Source organism: Schistocerca americana, chromosome X, assembly GCF_021461395.2.
Source record: "Schistocerca americana isolate TAMUIC-IGC-003095 chromosome X, iqSchAmer2.1, whole genome shotgun sequence".
In the NCBI taxonomy this organism is placed as follows: domain Eukaryota; kingdom Metazoa; phylum Arthropoda; class Insecta; order Orthoptera; family Acrididae; genus Schistocerca; species Schistocerca americana.
In genome coordinates this window covers 864,439,559-864,462,019 of record NC_060130.1, presented here as the reverse complement: position 1 = coordinate 864,462,019, position 22,461 = coordinate 864,439,559, and the positions used below count along the sequence as shown (strand labels likewise).

At 39.5% G+C, this 22,461-nt stretch overlaps 1 protein-coding gene across 4 annotated transcripts in view; it reads right to left on the bottom strand.

Moving 5' to 3' along the window:
- LOC124554933 (nuclear pore complex protein Nup98-Nup96-like) overlaps positions 1–22,461 on the bottom strand; it is a 236,048-nt gene that overhangs the window by 7,793 nt on the left and 205,794 nt on the right. For 3 of the 4 annotated variants that reach the window (XM_047128630.1, XM_047128629.1, XM_047128631.1), the window contains 2 exons: positions 11,607–11,704; positions 8,356–8,602 (listed from right to left, as the gene is read on the bottom strand). In XM_047128630.1, coding sequence (XP_046984586.1) covers positions 8,356–8,602; positions 11,607–11,704 — 345 coding nt within the window. The remainder of the gene's footprint in view (positions 1–8,355; positions 8,603–11,606; positions 11,705–22,461) is intronic. The other variant, XM_047128632.1, reaches the window with a different exon arrangement.

Genomic DNA, 22,461 nt, shown 5'->3' with positions numbered 1-22,461 from the left:
TTCATAGAAGCTATTTATAAAGATTATTTTCTTTTTTCATTGTAGTTTGTAGCGCTCGAGTTCAGTATTAGCAATTTTTTCTAATTTTTTGAATAAATCATGCATTATGTCAAAAACTAGAGTCAAACTGCATAAATGGTTGCTATATTCGTCCTCAGCACCACTAACCCATCCTAAAGCCACTCAAATATCCTTGGCAAGAAAATGAGTGTTGACCAATGTTATTAGTAACTCATTACCTTCATTGCTCATCATATCTGATCACATATACACCGTTACTACTGTTCTGCAGTTGGGTGTCGTGGAACAGGTTGTACACACATATTTGATGTGGAGGTTCATGCAGTAAAATTTAGCAATGGAAACTCCAGGTTGCAATATCAACAATATAAAGAAAAGGTAGATTGCTACTCACCATAAAGATTACATGTTGAGTTGTAGACAGCCACGAGGGAAAGACAATTACACACAGTTTTTGGCTAAAGCCTTCTTCAATAAAGAAAACCAACGAAAACACACACACACACACACACACACACACACACACACACAAAAATAGAAAGCAAGCGCACCTCATATCTCATATACGTGACTGCCATCTCCGGCAGCTTTGACCAGAATGCAACTGTCATGTAGCACAGAAGCAGCAATCTGGAGAGGGCAGGGAAGGGGTAGCCACGCATTGGTGGGGGGGGGGGGGCGGGGGGGGGAGAGGGGGGGGGGGGAGAAGAGCACCGTCTGACAGAACATGCACACTGCACCAACAGGCACACCATCAAGAGGTCGTGAGGCAGGGAGATGTGAAGGGTGTGAAAAATTATATGAGGCACGAGAGGACAGACTGGCAGGTGTATTGGCAGAGGGCGGCACACAACAAGGGTGGGAGGTAAGAATAGGGAGGAAGTAATAGAAAGTGGGGTGGAAACTTGGGTGGGGCGTATGGGATCCGTAGGTTACAGCTGACGCCAGGATAATTTCCAGAGCAAAGAATGTGTTTTAAGGGTAACACCCATCTGCACAGTTAAGAAAAGCTGGTGGTGGAGGGGAGGATCCAGTTGGCTCAGATACTAAAGTAGCCATTGAAATCAAGCGTGTTATGTTCAGCTGCATGTTGTGTCACAGGGTGGTCTACTTTACTCTTTGCCACAGTTTGGCGGTGTATGTTCATCCTGGTGGAGAGCTGGCTGGTTGTCATACCAACATAGAAAGGTGTACAATGATTGCAGCAGAGCTGGTGTGTGACATTACTGCTTTCACAGGTAGCGTAATACATTTATGGACGTCTTTTCTGTCATTCTGCTCCCCTCACAACCAACTAACACCTACATTTGCTCATCATTCCCATTATCCTACGCCATCCCTGCCACAATGCACCCCAACTCCATCTTTCTGCACCATTTCAGAGAAGTATCCCTTTCCGTGGCTAAAACCCAGTCCCACATACTGTTTTGTAAATGATGGCTAAATCATGGAATCCAATCAATGGCCTAGCCATAAAAATTCCTTGCTCTGGATCCCACCCCTTCTTTCACAGTGACCTCCATCTTTCCAGATTCCACCAGTCCCTGGCCCTTACAAACTTTGTACTGCAAAAACGCATCTCCACTGCAGAGATATTCCCGAACAGTCTCTGCTCTCCCAGCAAGATACTGCTACTGTTCAACCTTTACTACATACATCACATCTCTGAAATCCAGTCCCTTACTCACCAGCACCTGGAAGAGCACTCCAGACACCACTTTCGTAAGTTATCCACACCTGCTGATATCCTACTGCCACCTAGGGGCATTACTATCCAACACCTACCCGACAGACAGTGTCCCTCCTTCTTAACCCCTCATATCACCCAGAACCTGCTTAGCTGACCTTTTCAACCTGCCACATGCCCCAAAACTTCCTACCAACATTCCACCAAATCCAGAACTGAAACATTCCTGCGACACTTAACATTTCCATGAAAAACCTCATCCCCATAGAAGTTTAAGTCCTATCCAAAGGCTTCACCTTTAGCCCTAATCCCAAATTTAACGACTTGTTGAAGACCTATTCTACTCCTCCCAATCCCTGCAATAAAAACATTTCTTTGCCACCAACCCCTCCAACCAAACTCAACTTAGTCCACAATGAACTCTGCCTCTTCCAGTTCATACCACTACACAACTGTGATTTGCCCCTCCCACCTAACCACACCCTGCTCACCTTCCAGGAATTCCTTACTTCCGACTTGGCCTCACCATCCTTCCCCAGAACACCAAATTTTCAGCAAAAGAAAGGGCATCCATACACAATGTCAAAACAAATCCTGATGCAATCACCCTACCTACAGCCAGAGGTTCCACCACTGTTGCTATGAATCCCAGTGACTACCTGGTGGAATGCCTCTGCCAATTATCTGACTATTCTGCCAGACTGATCCCATCCGAAGTCCAACATAACCTCCAATCCCTGTTCATAGAGCGAGGCCCTTCACAGACCCCTCTCGCCTGAATCAATTTCCCTCCTCACCCCTATGAAACCCTGCACACCGATCTCCTACATGCTCCCCATAGTCCACAAACCCAGCAATCTCGGATGCTCAGTTGTAGCTGATTATTGAGCCCCCACTGGAAGAATTTTAGCCCTCACTGTCCAACACCTATAACCACTTGTCCATCTTTGATACCAACAACCTCCTTCACAGACTACCCTCCATCCCCACTCCTCTACCTCTTGGATTCTACTTGTCACTGTTGACACAACTTACCTACATACCAACATACCTTACACACATGGTCTTACCACTACTGAACACTACCTTACCCTATGCCCTTCAGACTCCAAACCTACCACCTCATTCCACATGCATTTTAATAAATTTATTGTAACTCTCAACTACTAACAAATCCTTGGCACAGCCATGCGTGCCTACATGGCACCCTCCTACGCCAACCTGTTAATGGACCATCTAGGAAAGACCTTCCTGATCTCCCAAAATGACAAACCCATAGTCTGGTTCAGGTTCATTGATGATTTCTGCATGCTTTGGATTAAGGGCCAAGACACCCTATCCTCATTCTTTCAAAACCTCAACACCTTCTCTCCCATCTGCTTCACCTAGTCCTCTTCAACCCACGTCACCTTCCTGGATGTTGACCATCATCTCTCTGATGGCTCCATCCACACCTCTGTCCATATTAAACCAATCTACCACCAACAGTACCTGCATTGTGAAAGCTGTCATCCCTTCCATACCAATAAATCCCCCCCAAACAGCCTGGCCACCCAGGGATGGCTTATCTGCAGTGACAAGAACTCCCCTACCTAGCAAGTTGATGGTCTCACCAAGGCCTTTACAGATAGGCACTACCCCCAGACCTAGTCAGCAAATAGATGTTCCTTGCCATTTCCCAAAACACTCCCATCATCCCTACAACCCCAAGAACCAGCTACAAAAGAGTGCCCCCTTTGTCAGCTAATAACACCCCGGAAGGGAATAAGTAAACCATATCCTTCATCATGACTTTGATTACCTATCGTCATGCCCTGAAATGATGGACATACTATCCAAGATCCTCCCTGCCCCTCCTAAAGCAGTGTTCCATCACTCACCCAACCTCCACAACATCCTTGTCCATCCCTCTGCCCCTATGCCACTCCCAATTCCAACCCCTAGCCACAGGGATCATATCCTTGTGGAAGACCAGAAACAAGACCTGCCCAGTCCACCCACCCATCACTTCCTATTCCATTCCTGTCACAGGATTATCCTACCCCATCAGAGGCCACACCACTTGTGAAAGCAGCCACGTCATAGACCAGCTCTGCTGAAACTAGTGCACCCCTTGTACTGCGCCTGTTGGCAGTCTAGGAGTCTAGTCCCTGCATATCCCACCAGGCACTGATCTTTTACCCCCCCCCCCCAATACCTTGGTATCCCTATCTATCCCTATCCCTTACCACCCCCCCACCCCCACCCCCACCCCCTACACTGCTACTTCCATGCTATGTAACAGTTCGATTCCAGTCCGAGATGCTACAGACATTGGTCATGTGTGCGTGAAGTGTGCTTGCTTGTGTGAATGAATGTCATGTTCCTTTACTAAAGATAGCTTTGGCTGAAAGCTACATACACTTTGCCTTGTGCCTGTCTGCAACTCAACTTGTCGTCTATACTGAGAGCAGTCATCCCTCTTTTCTTTATACTGTTGATAAGGTAAAATGTAAATGTAAAGATGTAGAGGCATATATCACTAGAGATAAGATAGATACTGCCTACAGGGAAATTAAAGAGACCTTTGGAAAAAAGAGAACCACTTGCATGAAGATCAAGAGCTCAGATGGAAACCCTGTTCTAAGCAAAGAAGGGAAAGCAGAAAGTGGAAGTTGTATATAGAGGGCCTATACAAGGGCGATGTTCTTGAGGACAATACTATGGAAATGGAAGAGGATGTAGATGAAGAAGAAATGGGAGATATGATACCGCGTGGAGAGAGTGACAGAGCACATAAAGACCTGAGTTGATACAAGGCCCCAGGAGCAAACAACATTCCATTAGAATACTGACAGCCTTGGGAGAGCCAGCCATGACAAAACTCTACCATCTGGTGAGCAAGATGTACGAGACAGGCGAAATACCCTCAGACTTCAAGAAGAATATAATAATTCCAATCCCAAAGAAAGCAGGTGTTGACAGATGTGAAAATTACCGAACTATCAGTTTAATAAGTCATGCCTACAAAATACTAACACAAATTCTTTCCAGACGAATGGAAAAACTGGTAGAAGCCGACCTCGGGGAAGATCAGTTTGGATTCCGTAGAAATGTTGGAACACGTGAGGTAATACTGATCCTACGACTTATCTTGGAAAATGGATCAAGGAAAGGCTAACCTATATTTTTAGCATTTGTAGACTTAGAGAAAGCTTTTGACAATGCTGACTGGAATACTCTCTTTCAAATTCTGAAGGTGGCAGTGGTAAAATACAGGGAGCGAAGGACTATTTACAATTTGTACAGAAACCAGATGGCAGTTATAAGAGTCGAGGGGCATGAAAGGGAAGCAGTGGTTGGGAAGGGAGTGAGACAGGGTTGTAGCCTATGCCCGATGTTATTCAATCTGTATTTGAGCAAGCAGGAAAGGAAACAAAAGAAAAATTCGGAGTAGGAATTAAAATCCACGGAGAAGAAATAAAAACTTTAAGGTTCGACGATGATATTGTAATTCGGTCAGAGACAGCAAAGGACCTGGAAGAGCAGCTGAACGGAATGGACAGTGTCTTGAAAGGAGGATATAAGATGAACATCAACAAAAGCAAAACGAGGATAATGGAATGCAGTCTAATTAAATCGGGTGATGCGGAGGTAATTAGATTTGGAAATGAGACGCTTAAAGTAGTAAATGAGTTTTGCTATTTGGGGAGCAAAATAACCGATGATGGTCGAAATAGAGAGAATATAAAATGTAGACTGGCAATGGCAACGAAAGCATTTCTGAAGAGAAATTTGTTAACATCGAGTATAGATTTAAATGTCAGGAAGTCATTTCTGAAAGTATTTGTGCGGCATGTAGCCATGTATGGAAGTGAAACATGGATGATAAATAGTTTAGACAAGAAGAGAATAGAAGCTTTCGAAATGTGGTGCTACAGAAGAATGCTGAAGATTAGATGAGTAGATCACATAACTAATGAGGAGGTATTGAACAGAATTGGGGAGAAGAGAAATTTGTGGCACAACTTGACTAGAAGAAGGGATCGCTTGGTAGGAAATATTCTGAGGCATCATGGGATCACCAATTTAGTATTGAAGGGCAGCGTGGAGGGTAAAAATCATAGAGGGAGACAAAGAGATGAATACACTAAACAGACTCAGAAGGATGTAGGTTGCAGCAGGTACTGGGAGATGAAGAAGCTTGCACAGGATAGAGTAGCATGGAGAGGTGCATCAAAACAGTCTTCGGAAAGAAGACCACAACAACAACAACAACAACAACAACAACAACAACAAGGTAAAATGTCATTCTGTGATATTTGTATTAAAACAGGTACACAATGAGAAAATTCTGTTTTTAGATGCTGGTGCATTGAACATCCATAAAAAAACATGCCCCTTTATAGCATTTGTTAATATGTAACATGCACAAAACGTTCTATTCTGGCATATTGCAAATTGCATCAAAGGTAAATGAGAATTTCACTATGAAACATGCATCGCTCTGTTGTGCAACAGCACAATGGGTAAATGCCATGCTACAAAAAGGGCATGCTTAAAAGCAGTGCCTACAAATATTTTGGCTGAAAACTCAAAAGGTCTTTTAAATTAAAAAATTAACATTTTGTATCTTCCTTCTTAATGTCTAGATATTTGCAGCCCTCTTCTGTTAGAGCGCTCCAAATTTTAGCGTGTAATATAACTATATTAGTGCACAAGAAACAGCGAGCTGTAATCAAGTTTCAAATTCGAAGTGTTTGTCGACACATGGAGCACCCTCTCTTTCAGCATGACAATGCCAGACCACACACGATTGCTGCAATATCTGCAACAAATTGGCACCTTGTGTTCACTGTCATTGATCATCCTGCAGACATTCCTGACTTGGCTCCATTTGATTTTCATCTACTTCCAAAACGTAAAACACATCTTCGAGGACTTCACTCTGATAGTGATGAAGCGGTGCAAGCAGATATTAGTTTGTGGCTCCGTGAAGAAGTCAAACATTCTACAATCAGTATCAACAAACTGGTCTCTCACTGGGAGACCTGTGTTCATCACCAGGGTGATGATGTTGAGAAGCAAGTGTCTACACATGAAGAATGGAGATGTTGAATGTTAGTAACATTTGCCTCATTTAAAAAGTTTGAAGAGCTTTCGCATGAAAAATTCAGCAGCATTATTTTTCAGCACCCCTCGTATAAATGTCCATGGGGCGTTCACAAGTCATGCCTGGACTTTTTCTTTTATCACCTACTACTTCTTTCATCTGTTGGGCCTGGTGGTCTTGTGGTAATGCGCCAGACTGGGAAACCAGAGGTGGCAGAATTGAATCCCAGTTGAACCATGGCAGTTTTTCAATCTGCCTCTAACCTAGGCTGCACAACTGAATGATGCAAACTTTCACTAGGAACAAAGCGAGGTTCTGAGACCATGTTAAACAGCAGGTACCCTTTCTACAGTAGTATTACTGGGGTAGGCTAGAAATGAACAAGTGGCTGAAGTAGCATCCAAATGAAAACTTGCACCAGGCCTTTGAGCCACACAAAATAATTTTATCTTCCATCCCACCCAACATTTTGGGGTCAGCTTTACTTTATTCATCCAGTATCCTTCAGAACATTGTATAATTATTAATAAAAAGCAGTTTTACACGCCAAACTGTCTAGTTAACTCAGCTGACTGAAGTACTTCCCAGATACTGGATGTACCAAATTATGTTGGTTTTCACGGAAGATGTATAAGCAGCAACTTGCTCTCGAAGCTATGAAAAATGAAATGTTATGAAAGTACTTTTGCAACTATGATCTAATACACAATATCACTCCTGCTGATATTCACAGCTTAATTTCTGTTGCTGTTAAATTGCTGCAGGTGGTGCAGTACAGTGGAATACCAAACAAAGCAACAGTATGAGGTAATTGATTGTAGATTAATTAGTATGGCCAACAAGTTTTAAATGAGAATTCAAAAACATTTCAATTTTGAGAAATTTCTTCTGCTTGAGAATGGGCATTAAATTTTATAGTGCAAACTATTTCTGTGCCTACTGTGTCTTGCTGTACCGCCAAATTGTTAATATAAGAATAAGCAATTTTATACAACATTTTCTAACATTACAGATATAATGGATGAATTTTTAGTTCATTGGATTTTTGTCGTGGATTCAAATGGTATATAGTATATACCAATTTACCAATTCTCCTACCCCCCCCCCCCCCCCCCCCTTCTACGCTTTCGTTAAAACTCATTACGCTTGACTAGCATTTGTTTTTATTGTTTTCGAGACACTCTTTAATTGTGAAAATGGTGTATTTGATTACTCAACTATTTCTGGTATCTTTTTCAGTTAGCTTCAAATGTTAGCCACTTAGCTATCGAAGTGTTAACATCCCTTACCTTCAAAATCATCACAAACACCGTATTGAAAATTAATTTCTTTTGCAAATGCTGTGGCCTTATTCTAATGAGTTTGCCACTCTGCTAGGAGAGGGGAATATATCAGTTATCTACCTTTGAAATATTAAATAGTAGTCTGTACTTTATAAATCGTGGAAACCCCGGAACTTGCAAAACTCGGTAATAAATACGTAAGTGCTGCCTGAACTGTATTTTCTGTACAAAATTAATTCAAGATTCAAATCATAAATATACAAAATGCTCACCTGTCCATCTCTGTATTGACTATGAACTCTGGAAGCAGTCTACAGAGGCTAATGGCATCCAACTGCACTTTCTGTAGTTTATAACCATCAACATATTCTGGATGCTTCAGCATGAGGTTAATTTTTGTCATCACTTCGAGGTACAACCAAATAACATATCCACCCTTCTCCCAATTAAAAAGAGTGTTTTCCTTCTTACATTCAATGGCTAGAGGTTTCAACAGCTTAAGAAGTTCTTTATACTTTTCTGAAATATGGGAAAAGAAAGGAGTTTACGTTTCCACATACACACACAAAATTTTAAGCAACAACTGTCATGTCTTTTCTTTCTTCATAAGATTTTCAAATGCAAAAAAGTTTAACATTTTCCTGGTTTGTTTTAGGACACATTCAATACTAAACCATTAACGTCCCAATTTCTGAACTTCTGGTCACCACCACCACCACCACCACCACCACCACCACCACCAATGAAAGCAATACAGCAGGGCTCGATAAAAATCGAGACAATCACAGCAGAAGTACATACTAATAACTGAATCACAATGTAAGAAATTATTACAGTAATTAAGCTTATCCATTATGGATATTTTAGAACCCGTGACTTAATTGAATATAAATAAGTTATATATATATCTGCAGCCAGTCAATTTTTTGAATAATTATGTTTTATTCCGTGAACCAGCTTTTTAACCCTTTCATGTTCATCTTCAGATGGTTTCTGGAGGTCACATCATTATTTCTAGCGTAATGCAGGGTGCTGGCTCTGTAACAAGAAGATGAAACACGTTTTAATATATCACCTTGACTTTTGTTTATCTGCCGATATGGATGTAAATTAATGTTTTTTACTTACTGCCATAGTATGGGCAGCTTTTTTCTGTTAGTGTCGATCTGTCTGCTTCCATCTTGATGGCCATCCAAATGGAAGCAGACAGATGGACACTAACAGAAGAAAGCCGCCCCTACTGCCGCAGTACGTGAACAATTAATTTACATCCATATCAGCAAATAAACAAAAGTCAAGGCAATACATTAAAACATGTTTCATCTTCTTGTTACAGAGCCAGCACCCAGCATTACACTGGAAAAAATGATGTAACCTCCACAAACAATCTGAAGAGGAAGCTGAAAAGGTTCGAAAACCAATTCATGGAATAAAACTTAATTATTCAAAAAAAGTGACTGATTGCAGTTTTATGTAACTTATTTACATTGTATTACAGTAATACTTCTATGCTTAGGATGTTAAAGTCCTGCAATTTCTAGATCCATGTGAATCACACAGTAAAGCACCAGTATTACTTAGCTCTCCTTAACACCAACTAATACATCCTGTTTCTGAATATGTTGTAATGAAGAATGACAACTTTACCTCCTCTGTGAATGCATGCATCTTTTCTTCAATAACCTATCATTCTTTTACATCTTACACAATTTCATATCTAAAGATAATGTAAAATCCAAAGATAATGTGAACAGGACAATTTCAGATGTCACCACATAGTACTAATGTATCCAAAACCATGCCTAGCACATATTCCTTCACGTAGATACACTGACTACATAGCAGATCAGAGGCAGCCGATAACTTCAACAACACACTTTGCTTTCATACACTAGTTTATGAAACCACATAAAATTTCACAAATTTGAACTGCAGCTAGGGCACTCTTGAATTTAAATATTGTGGACACCACATAAAATTTCACAAATTTGAACTGCAGCTAGGGCACTCTTGAATTTAAATATTGTGGACACCAACTAACAAAACAAAACTGTGTACTCTAGTGGAGTGTGACCTTGAAAATGCAAGATGCACATTTATTTGCATTATTTTACATTTCACTTTAGTTTGAAGTTCTAAGCTCTGCTGTGTTCCACATGAACACTACATGACATAGGTAGTTATGTATGAAAAATGAATATTGCAGTCAGTGACAAGGAAGCTGATGAAAAAATTGTAACAAATTATTAATGAAGGATACAAAATGGTGACTACAAGCAGTATGCTTCTGGAATTATTAACTATTTATTTCAAAATACTGCTAAGGTAATGTACGTAGAGTACCATTGTAGACAGCAAGCACTGTTGATGGTCCTGTAACAATACTAAAAACAATTTGAAAATTTTGTTTAAACAATTGATATACCTTACATCCTGAAGTTTTTTAGAAGAGTTCCTATTTTAAAAGATAACCTTAGAAGCGATTTCATTATAAGGAATCAATCAAATGGATTAGTTAAAACATTTATGGAATTCACATTAAGTGATTTCAGGGAAGTTTATGCCTTTTTTCCAACCTATTTATTTCCAAATGTCTTTTACAAATGATCTGTTACTAAACATTCTGATGACATATAATCTCTATTTTTAGGACATCTGTGTCTCAACACCACCAGACCCCTTAAACAATTGGTTATTTTCTCAGATTCCAGGATACATGTGGGACTTCGCCAACTGTGGTCTTAAACAAGCCATCTTTGTTTTTGAATCACGAGGACAGTTTACCAGGAATTTGAGGAATTATTTTTATAGCTCCACAAATTTATTGGAACACACTTCCATTTGCCTTTCCAACAATTACGACTGCCATCATGTTATTCAGCTTCCTCTGGCTAACAGTTTTTTTTATTCTTTTCTTCCAAATACACACACTTAGATAATAAAAATGTTCTTTGATTTCTCTAATCAGATGGTAAATGATAATTATGACACTGCACATGCATTAAGATGTAACTATGAACCTAGCAAAAAGTAATAGTGAATCATCATGCAAATTGTATGTGAAATACATGCAATCCACAAAATTGAAGGGAATTCTAATCAATGCTCTTATTCTTTAAGAAAGGAAGAAACAAACTAGAAGCAATAATAAGTATCAAAATACCTTATTACTATTTTCCACCCGACAGTCATTTATTTATTTAAATAAAAAAATAAAAATGTATTCTCTATATCCTGAACTTCCATTCCTGTTGCCGTCCCCCTAACCCCTAAAAAAAAACTCTCCCTCCTGCACCTTAGCCAAATCCCTCTCCTTGTTTTGACTAACATCAAACTGAATTATTCCATTTGGAACTACTGATGTGACATTTCCTCCTACAGCTTCTGCTCACTTGCTGTTTCAGATTTAACAAAATATGCATTCTATGGGCAAATGCCCAATATTCTCTCCTCCCTCCCTCCCCTCCCTCCCCCCCCACCCCCCGACAAACACAACACACACAGACACACACCATATTCTTACCATTCACTACATACTCTGGAGCCAAATGTTTCATCAGAATTTTGTGGGCAAAGTTGAACTGTCCTGCTTTATTTAAGAAACAGGCAGCAAAATGATACCTGTAAGACAAAATAAAAAAATATGACAATATATAAGAACAACCACAGTAATTGCTTATACAAATAGGAATTTTAACTTCATCGAAAGCACAACATTGGAAGTACGATTGCTCTTAGATTATTCTAAAAATGTATACAGAGACTAGATGCTGTAATTGACAGTAAATCTTAACGTAAACACTGATGGAACTAAATAATCTTTTGTAGTGGAAGAAAGAATTATCAAACAGTATTTTGCGATTTACTGGAACAGTGCAACAATTGCAGATCCCATATACAAGAATACTAATACAGCCACATACATCAAACACTAAAGTTTAGGGACCAATAACCATTAAATAACAATCAACAAAACAATGGAAAATCCAGGATGTAATGTAACAATATAATGGAAAATAATATAAATAATGAGTCTGGCTTCTAGCAGACAGAAACTGTGTGTGTGTGTGTGTGTGTGTGTGTGTGTGTGTGTGTGTGTGTGTGTGTGTCTTTTGTGGGGGGGGGGGGGGGGGGGGGGGGGGGCGGCGGGCGAGCGCGCGCGCCCGCACACAGTCTCTGGCTGCTGAAGCCAGACTCATTATTTATATTATTTTCCATTATATTGTTACATTACATCCTGGATTTTCCATTGTTTTGTTGATTGTTATTTAATGGTAGGCTGTCCCTAAACTTTAGTGTTTGATGTATGTGGCTGTATTAGTATTCTTGTATATGGGATCTGCCAATTGTTGCACTGTTCCAGTAAATCGCAAATACTGTTTGATAATTCTTTCTCCCACTACAAAAGATTATTTAGTTCCAGCAGTGTGTGTGTGTGTGTGTGTGTGTGTGTGTGTGTGTGTGGGCGGGCGGGCGGGACGTGCGCGCGGGGTGTGTGTGTGTGTGTGTGTGTGGTGTGTGTGTGTGTGGTGTGTGGTGTGTGTGTGTGTGTGGGCGGGGGCGGACGTGCGCGCGGGGTGTGTGGTGTGTGTGTGTGTGTGTGTGTGTGTGTGTGTGTGTGTGTGTGGGCGGGGCGGGGGCGGACGTGCGCGGCTTGTGTGTGTGTGTGTGTGTGTGTGTGTGTGTGTTGTGTGTGTGTGTGGTGTGTGTGGTGTGTGCGCGCGCGGTGTGTGTGTGTGTGTGTGTGTGTGCGCGCGGTGGTGTGTGGGCGGGCGTGCGCGCAGGTGTGTGGGGCGGGCGTGCGCGGCGGGTGTGTGGGCGGGCGTGTGGGCGGCGCGTGCGCGCGGGTGTGTGTGGGCGGTGTGTGGGGCGGGCGTGTGGGCGGGGGCGTGCGCGCGGGTGTGTGGCGGGGCGTGCGCGCGGGTGTGTTGTGTGTGTGTGGGGGGGGGGGGGGGGGGGGGGGGGGGGGCGGCACGGCGTGTGTGTGTGTGTGTGTGTGTGTGTGTGTGTGTGTGTGTGTGTGTGTGTGTGTGTGTGTGTGCGAGCGCGCGTGTTTTGACAAAGGCCCTGTTGGCTGAAAGCTAACGATCACAGTCTTTTTGTTGTGCCTTGGGTGACAGTAACATTTCTCAAAAGGGAATTATTAATGATATCTAAGCAAATAACACTAAAAGATTCCTGAAACTTATGATAATGGGGTAAATTTTATGGCAGGTAAGTCAAAAGAGAGAGAGAGAGAGAGAGAGAGAGAGAGAGAGAGAGAAGAGAGAGAGAGAGAGAGGTGGAAAACAGGATTTATATATGAAAGCCAAACTAAAACATTACTCTTAAGTTATTATGTAAGGATATACCTGTGAGGTTTCAGCTAACTTTGTAGTTCTCTCAGCTGGACATCCAATGCTACAAAAGCACAGCCCATAAAAAACCTATTGAGGACTGCCAAGCATGTCAAAAAATATAGGACAGTAGCTGGGATTTGAAGTTGATATTGATAGATCACTCAGTTAAATGCCCTTGTTAGTTTTCTAAGTTTTTCCTACTGCTTTCAACAGTGAAAAACATGGTCAGTATCAAATGGCACAAAGTACTCACTGTCACGGGCTGTAAGTGACGGGTGTATCTATGTAGAAATTACTTCACAATTCATACAGTAAGATGACATCTCTTGACTGTCTTTAACTTGAAGGGACTTTCCCATGAAATATGTACAGGGATTAAAAATTTCCTGCAAATTTTTGTAACTTTCAGTGGATGTTGTGTAGTAAACCAGTCAGAAACAAGTCTCCTCAGGCAACAAATTTTCATCTCTTGTTTATCACAAATTCCACTGCGTAACAGTTTTTTCTGCATGCAAAGACTGCTTAACTGATATCACAGCAAGTGGTGGTATTAACCTGATGATGCTGGTTTTGAATCTCAATTGTTCATTACACCATTGTGCGGCTAACCAGAGTATTGATTGGAGGGTGCTACTAACCACTGGAAATTTTATATCTGCAAGTCACGTACTACTAGAAGTTCATGTCTTGTGATCATCATTACGAGCATAATATAATAAACGTCTTCAGAATGATGAAATAATCTCATGTTATCAACCAAGTATCATCATCATCATCATCATCATGAAGCAATATTTCAACAAATTTCCTACTCATTACCATGATATGAAGCTATGGATTCATATGAGATGTGATGTTTTCCAGCTAAGGAACTTCAGATGCCTCTGGCTGATCTACAGACAGCCAAACCTACACTAAACACATTACATATGTGTCTGAAGCCATTGTTGACAGAGCCAAGCACATCCTGGAATTGTCATGTTGGGTGAAAAAGGTTGTCACGAACTGTTTCTCCATTCCTCCTCCTCCTCCTCCTCCTCCTCCTCCTAATCCCCCCTCCCCCCCTCCTCCTCCCCCCTAGCAGAAGTTTATATGGCAGCTTTCCATTAAATGTTTTAACTCAGCAGGTAGGCTTTTGTCGTCTCCAGCAGCTCCACGTCCAGTGCTGCCTTTTACACCACAAGCAGCAAAGGAGGATCAGCATAATGGATTTTACTTTTTATACAATCTATGAGATGTATAATGGTGATTAACCGGTAGCCACATGATCACCTGGTATCACTGAGACACCTGAATATGGCGTAATGTAGCATCTAAATTGATTGAAAGTAAAATCAGACCTATAAATACAGATGAATGTGTCATCTTTACTGTAGGGACACGGTGGCAATTTAAAAACTCGGCATGTAAATGTAAAAAAATGGGTGTTCACTGTTGCAGGACATTGTGATGAATCCAGATAGCTCACTGGAGCAATACATGCACAGGCAGAAGAACATACATGAACCTTTACCTAAACACCGAAGAGTTCATATCATCCACTATAGTACAATACTGTGTTCACGACCTGGTGCACTAAGGTTGAGCAAATTTTGACAAGTGAAGCCTGCCAGCCAAGCTGCAGTATTTACAGGAACCCTTTTGCAAGAACAGCTATTCTGAGATGTAAACAGAATGTGATCTCCAGTTTAAAAAGTACACAAAAAAGCCACAAGGATGAAATCACATGTCTGGTTTGCCTGCGATATGTAACCCATCCGCCACTGCAAAAATAGCATGCGAGGACCATACTATAACAAACTCCCAAAAGTCTAGTACATTCCAGCCTCCTCATATCAGCTAGAGCTGAGGATGCTGTTTGTAGTACTCTGACTGGTTCTGGTAAAAACTACTTATGGGCTCCAGACAAATCTGCAGTGGCGGAACACTGGTTTGAACACACAAATGTGCTGTGTCGTGCCAATGAGGTTTTGTGCACACTTCAAAGACAATGGTATAACAAGTAATTTAATATCTTTTGAACTAGGTGAATGGCTCCCACTCCGCATCAGATGTATCTTTAATGCAAGATTGTCAAAGCAATGTAGGCAATAAACATTACTGACAGGCACCATGTATCTGGGACTCCCTCTTGGGGAAGCACAAGAATGGTCCATCCAAAACTCCTTGACCAGATGGGACCTTTGATAATCACTGCTCCACAATCTCATCTCCTTTTCACCTGAGGTGACTTATATAAACGCTCCTTCAAAGAGAGACTACTCAACTGATGAAATAAGACTCTATTCAGCTGATAAAATAACAACAATAATTCGTAAGTAAAATGCATCAAGAAAGCCTACATTCTCATTTCATGAGTTGTCAGTCTCTTAGGCTACAGCCAGAAAGTGCTTTCACATCTTCCTCTGGCTGTGTCCAAATCTCAACCAGATTTGCAATGTGAAGCTGATGCCACAAAAATCAGAATAATGGGCCACTTACACCAATCCATTTTCCTCCTGATTTTCAGTAAAGATTTTAACAGTGAAAGAGTGATCTAGTGCCAACGGTAACTAAATTTGTTACTTGATTGGCAAAATGGTGATGTTCAATCAAGTTTAGAGAAGAGAAAAACACTGTTGATTAAAATACTGAATTGCCTCAAATTGTTTTTCTTCATTACATATAATAACCTAGCACATTACTCATCAAATCTATTCATAGAACAAAAATTATTAATTATCACTCAAAAGTCCGTCAAACATAATATCTCTTATGATAAAGATTTTAATGACAGTCAGAAGAGATTACTCTCTGTGTGCCACCACCCTCTCAATGTGAGGTTACAGCAACCTGTCCCTAATTTCTTACCTTCTTCAACCCATCCCTCTTTCCCACCAGAGAAAAGCTAACACGAGATTTCTTCTGTTTTTAAAATAATATATGTCAACAAAAACACTGACTTTTACCTCCTTGAGTACAGGCCAGCCATTCCATCAAATCAGTGCACACTCCACTGCAGAGTAAAAAATTATTCTGGCATCGACCTCACATAAAGCACTCATTTACTAAATTAACTGATTAAATAGTGTTCTAGAGTAATAAAATCATATTATTTAAAGAGTGCTGATTTTATTTTAATCTTATCAGGAATATGTCCTGAAACAAGCGTTTTTGTACATAGTGATAACTTCCTTCAAAATTATGTGGTTAGGGGGAAGGTTAAAGTGAAACCTCATAATTAGCTGTATTTCTGAAGAAAGATGGTGAATTAACTCAGATTCATAAAATTTATGGGATACTGCTTGGATGTGGTTTAAGGCGTGTGTGTGTGCATGTATATACAAAGCAAAGCATTTCACACAGTAAATAGCCAAAACTTAGGAAATCATATATAAAGAAGTCTCAATTGTGCTTCCACAACTACAGTATGGGCCAATTATATAAAGCAGCTTATCTTAGATTAGTACAGAAAACAAACTATTTTCAAGATGAACTCTGAAATCTAGGTTGTACAAGTTAACTTAAGAGTATATCAGCATGAACTGGTATCACCTCTGACTGGCAAAATTGTGTGTATAAAGTGAAGTTCATCTGTAATTTAAGTTTGCAATTAACAAAACAACAAACCATATTTTGTGCAAATACAAGTTGAAAAATGAAAATAACAAAAATGATGACAACACAAAAAAAAAACGGCAAGAACATACATGAATGTTTCCAGAATTAGACTTTCACTCTGCAGCGGAGTGTGCACTGATATGAAACTTCCCGACAGATTTAAACTGTGTACCAGACCGAGACTCAAACTCACTATCTTTGCCTTTCGCAGACATGTGCTCTGCCATTTGAGCCCTGAGTCATGCTTGAGTTCAAGTCTTGGCCCGGTACACAGTTTCAATCTACAAGAAAAGCTAAGCTTTCACATATAATACTGTCTTTTTTGCATGTGTTACCCTTAAAGATGTATCAGACACAAACGTACCACAAAAATTTTAAATAATGACAAATGTCTGGTCTTCTGGGCCCACATTTTTCGAACTGGCTGGTCCTCAAATCGTTACGCTTCGAATGAGAGTCAAACACACTGTGATTTAAGAAATTCATTGCATGTTCTCACACATAACATAGTTCATCTTGTGTAAAGGAAAAATTAATTTAAAGGTAATGATTTTCAAGACTACCATCTGCAATATTTTCCTGACCTGTTCAAATTTGGTTCGCTTGAGCAGTTGCCAGAGAGAGCCAGGAAACAAGTGTTAGCACAGCTACAATGTTGTAGGAAGCCTGTGCTTAGTGTTCATTCTTCTCACACACCTTTCACTGCATTTTTTTAGAATTTCATGTGTAAACGGGCATCATGGGGCCAGCTGCAGCACTGCAGCATGTTGTTCAGAGGGGATACATGGAGTAGTTGTACTTTGGGCAATTGTTTGTTCATCCTATCCAGATAAGGAATGCAAAATAAGAAAGGAGTCGTTGGCACAATATTTATTTCAAAACTAGACTCAAACTCACAGTATCTTAATATTTTGCAGTGTGGTGGTTTTAACATAGATTTGTTTTATTTGTACGCTGAAATACTGTTACATAGCATTTCTTGTCAGGTTTACACCTACACAGCGATGTAAAAAGCTAATAAGACACAATTTTCTTGGGGAAAAAACGTCAGAAGTATACACTAGAACTAATAAAAATCAACTTTCCATGACTTTTTGGAATATATAAAAATTAACAAGGTTGTAAGTAAAGCCAAAGAACTGTATAATTGGCAGTGTATATTCTACGCTAGGTGTAAATATAAAGCATTATAGGGAATTACAACAATAAAACATGATGTGCTGCCAGTCTATAATTTACTGAGGAATGGCGTTCTGTAAATTACGACATGAACAACACAAATTAAGAAATAATGTCAAGCCGATAGGAGGCACAAAACTATTGTTGAGACAAGTCTTGTGATCAAAAAACACTTACTGTGTTTGACGGAAGGCAGATATGTAAAATTTTGTTAAAGCTGGTTTTTGAGAAGTAAATTTTCTAGGAGTACCAGTATGTATTACCTCACGCTTGGCTCTTTAGTATGGCATAATGCCATTTGTGGCAGAAGATGAAAATATGCACTTGAAATTAAGTGAACAATTGAAACTAACCACTTCGTTTCAAATAAATTGATTGTCTCTGCAGGGAAGAAATAACAACAGCCAAATTTCTTTAGCAAACTGACAGAAATAACTTCATTGTTCTTCAAGATGATTAATTCTTGATTGCCAATAATGTGGAAATAAAATAAAATCAGAAATTTGTAACTAATAACAGTCTTCTGTAATTATGTGAATGTATTTTAATTCACTTGATAGCTCCCAGCCACAGAAATCCATTTTGTTTTCATTTGGTGAGAGAGCTGTAAATGGAGAGAGAACAGCAAAATCATGAAACAAACACAGATCACATGGAGGCTACTCCCCACGATAACTCTGCGATGTGCACACATGAATCTGGCACCTTGGCTGCGCCAGAAAAAATTTTCAGTGTTGCATTTGGCTGCTCGCACCAACTGCTTATACAGCTAATAGCCACACTTCAAGTAACAAGTTGCAGGAGGAGAGCTGTTCACACGCAATTTCAGCTCTGGTGTGCGCACAAGCCCACTGGCAACTGCTCAAACGAGAACCTGATTTAAACAGTTGTGATGTCACAGTCATTGAAAGCAGTTTGCTGTTATGAAGTATTACACAGTCTTCATCCTAAAGCCTTTGACACTTTCGCTGCCGGTGCACACTTGTGTGCATACTGTGTTTTGTTGCTGTAAATGGTACATTTTCTTTGCCCATCAAGTTTTATATTGGCGTTTTTCTCTGGTTTGTATTTTATTGCTGCAGTATTATTCTGCAATAGCAGGCTAAAGTAAAATTCTTTGTTACAGTATCAGTTCTTACCAGTCAAAATTACAAAAATTTAACTGAAAACTGAAACAATGAAAAATTCCCATAATTCTTAAAAAAATTCCGGGTTTTCCCTGGATTTCCCAATTGTCCCGGGACACACATACCCTGCAACACTATCTCATGCCAATTCAGACAGACTGAGCCTTGTTCGGTTGCTCAAATATTGGTATTATATAACATGGTGAATTTGTTAACAAGGTTCACTTTCTGAACTAAGATCAAAACTTATTAGTGGAGCTATGTGAAATTCACGCACGCTATAAATGCAAAATGGTTTCACTGTGAAAAAAAAATAGTTATTCCAATACTACCTGGTACAGTCTGTCATATTTTCGGTCGATTTCAAAGTGCAAAAAAACGTGAAACCAGCATATTTCAGTGAAATTTATTACTTAAGTGCTAAAACATCTGAATATACAGGCACTAGACTCTTACTGTTTTTAATACATCCACAACTGTAAGTGGAGTAACCACAAAGATGAGAAAAAAAGGGCGAAAATTATGATTGCAAACATATACTTGTTGAGTAATTACATATGTGCTAGTGACATCCTGCTGAAGTGTCCAATATACATTTACGCATTACGGAGTTACCACGGAGTAGATAAAACAAGGTATGTCTCTGGGACATTTGATGTCATTGGAAAGTGAACACTACACCAAGGATGTTTTATTCATATCTGGATAGAACAGAACAAATAAAAGTGAGGCAAGAAACAAGCATCAAAGTCAACATAAATAGTAGAAAATCAGCATTTGTAGCTTACAAAACTTTACTACATAACTGAACAGTAGGTTTGTTTTTTTCTTTGTTGGGTGTGAAAGTAAAGTAGTGCAGAATTTTTGGATTTGATGATTATCAATTTTTTTTGCTTCACTTTCATTCGCTTCATTTTCTATCTGAGTATAAATACAGCATCCTTACACTGGAAACAGAAATGTTTGTTAGAAAAGCAGTCAACATACACCAGTTGCTTGACTTTTGGGATGGCTGTTCTTTTCTGTCATCTAGTGTATTCTTTACTCTTCAGTTTTCATAATTATTAAACAATTTCTAATACACTTACAGCTTCAATTTTTTGTAAATATTTTCACCAGATACACATGGTATCACGGGAACTGCACACACTTAACCTTTGTGATGTAAAGTTTTGTTAATTCATGAACATTGTAAAGTGATTGTAGTGTGTTAAAAAAAATGGGTAGGCATTACTTCAGTTTTCAGAAGTGATGTCATGTCTATCCAAAGGAGGAGGCTATTATGCTCATGACAAATTCTTGTGTGTGTAACTTTTGTATCGTGTAACTCAACTGGGAGGAGGACAATTTAGAGAAAAACATTGAAAGTGCTACGAAAAAAAGAAAGAAATTTGAAAGCATTCTATCTGATAGTTTTTTGACGCATTATCATAATTCCATCAACACCTTTCTGCCTGTTTGAGATGTACTGAGATGCCTGAGAAAGCGCAACTTCTTCTCTATGAAAAGCTTGAATACAATGAATCTCTAAGACCTGCTTTATCTCCAATTTGGTAACAAACCCTTCTTTAAGAAAAGGACTGCTTTGAAGGAATAAACATGAAACATTTTTCATGTTTAAATCCAGTTTTTACGTAATTCTTAACATGCTCAACTGAGTTTCTGATTTATTTCAATTTGACACAGGTTGTATTTTTTGTTGTGAGATGCAGTAAATGGTAATCAATTCAACTAGTTGACAGGTATCTAGATCATAGTTAGTAACTCTGCTTCTCGTTTAACAATATTGGCAGATGCATTTAAAGAATCGGATATGTATTTCCACGGACAAAGTCATGTGATCTGACCTTAGTCACTAAATCTATGAATGGTGCACGAATTGCAGTTGTTTGTTTACTGAAGTGTTGATGCTATCAATTTTATTTTTGTGGAGTTAGGACCAGCAAATGTAGAAAGCTTACTTCACAGCAACAGCTGCCAATCATCCACAATGTTGATGACAATCTTAACATAAATCTTTCTGACATGGTGGAGGAACACAGTTCAGCACCACCTACATAGGTGGCATACTCAAAAATATGGAAGCGTTTTTAAATAAATCAGCTAATGATACCTGTGGATTCAAAAGGAAGGACAGTCATATGCCTACATTCAATGATGTGGAAAACACTCTTCTGAAGTAGTTTCAAGGACAGAGAAGAGGAAGCATTCCTGTGAGCAGAAACATACTGCAATATAAGACTCGTGAAATCATTCTGAAGATCAGCATTGACAATTTCAATGTATCCAATGGCTGGCTGCATCTTTTTAAAAACCTCAATCTCTTGTTCCAAAGTGTGAAAAGAGAAGTGAGGCTCTGCTGATTAAAAAAAAGAGAACTCTCGGCAGAAGCCTGGAGTTTTTATAATATAATTGCTGCAAAATCATATTCCTTTACAGGAGAAAAATGTCACAGAGGTAAAAGAGTAAAGAAAGGGTGGCACTAGTTCGTGTAAATTGTGATGAAATTGAAAAGTTGCATTCACTATTAATTGCCAAGTATTTCTAAAACATAAAAACAGTAATTTGTACTTCCAAGTACATCAGCAGTCCTTCAAGACTGCATATAAATGCTTGAAAAAAGTCAAAGATTTCTGACAAGATTAATGCAGCAAGAAGGAAAATTGTACTATTTACTGATGTGTTCCCTGTACATTCCAAGGAAACATAATTTATGAGGAATTTAAATGCTTGTGTGCCTCCAAACTCAGGAAGTCACCTGTAGCCTCTGGACCTATGTACAAAATACTTCGTTAACGCGAAGTACAGAGTAGCAGTTGTGTTGAAGTCATTTTCAGTCTTTGAGAGGACGGAAGTGATGAGACAGCATTGTACAGTCTATAGGAATTGATACTGTCAGGAATCTCTTTTCCTCCTTAATGCACATGAATCAATTTTAACTTTTATTAACTATCTGTAGTGACACCTTCCTTCACTGCAAAATGCTTTAAGGACAAAATAAACGAGACATCTTCATTTAAAAAAGGATATGTTCTGTGGAAAGTGCAAAACTATATATTTACTGCATTTAAATTTTTAGCACAGCACATTAGTAATTTTGTAAATAAAACCACTTTACCCATGATATACTGTG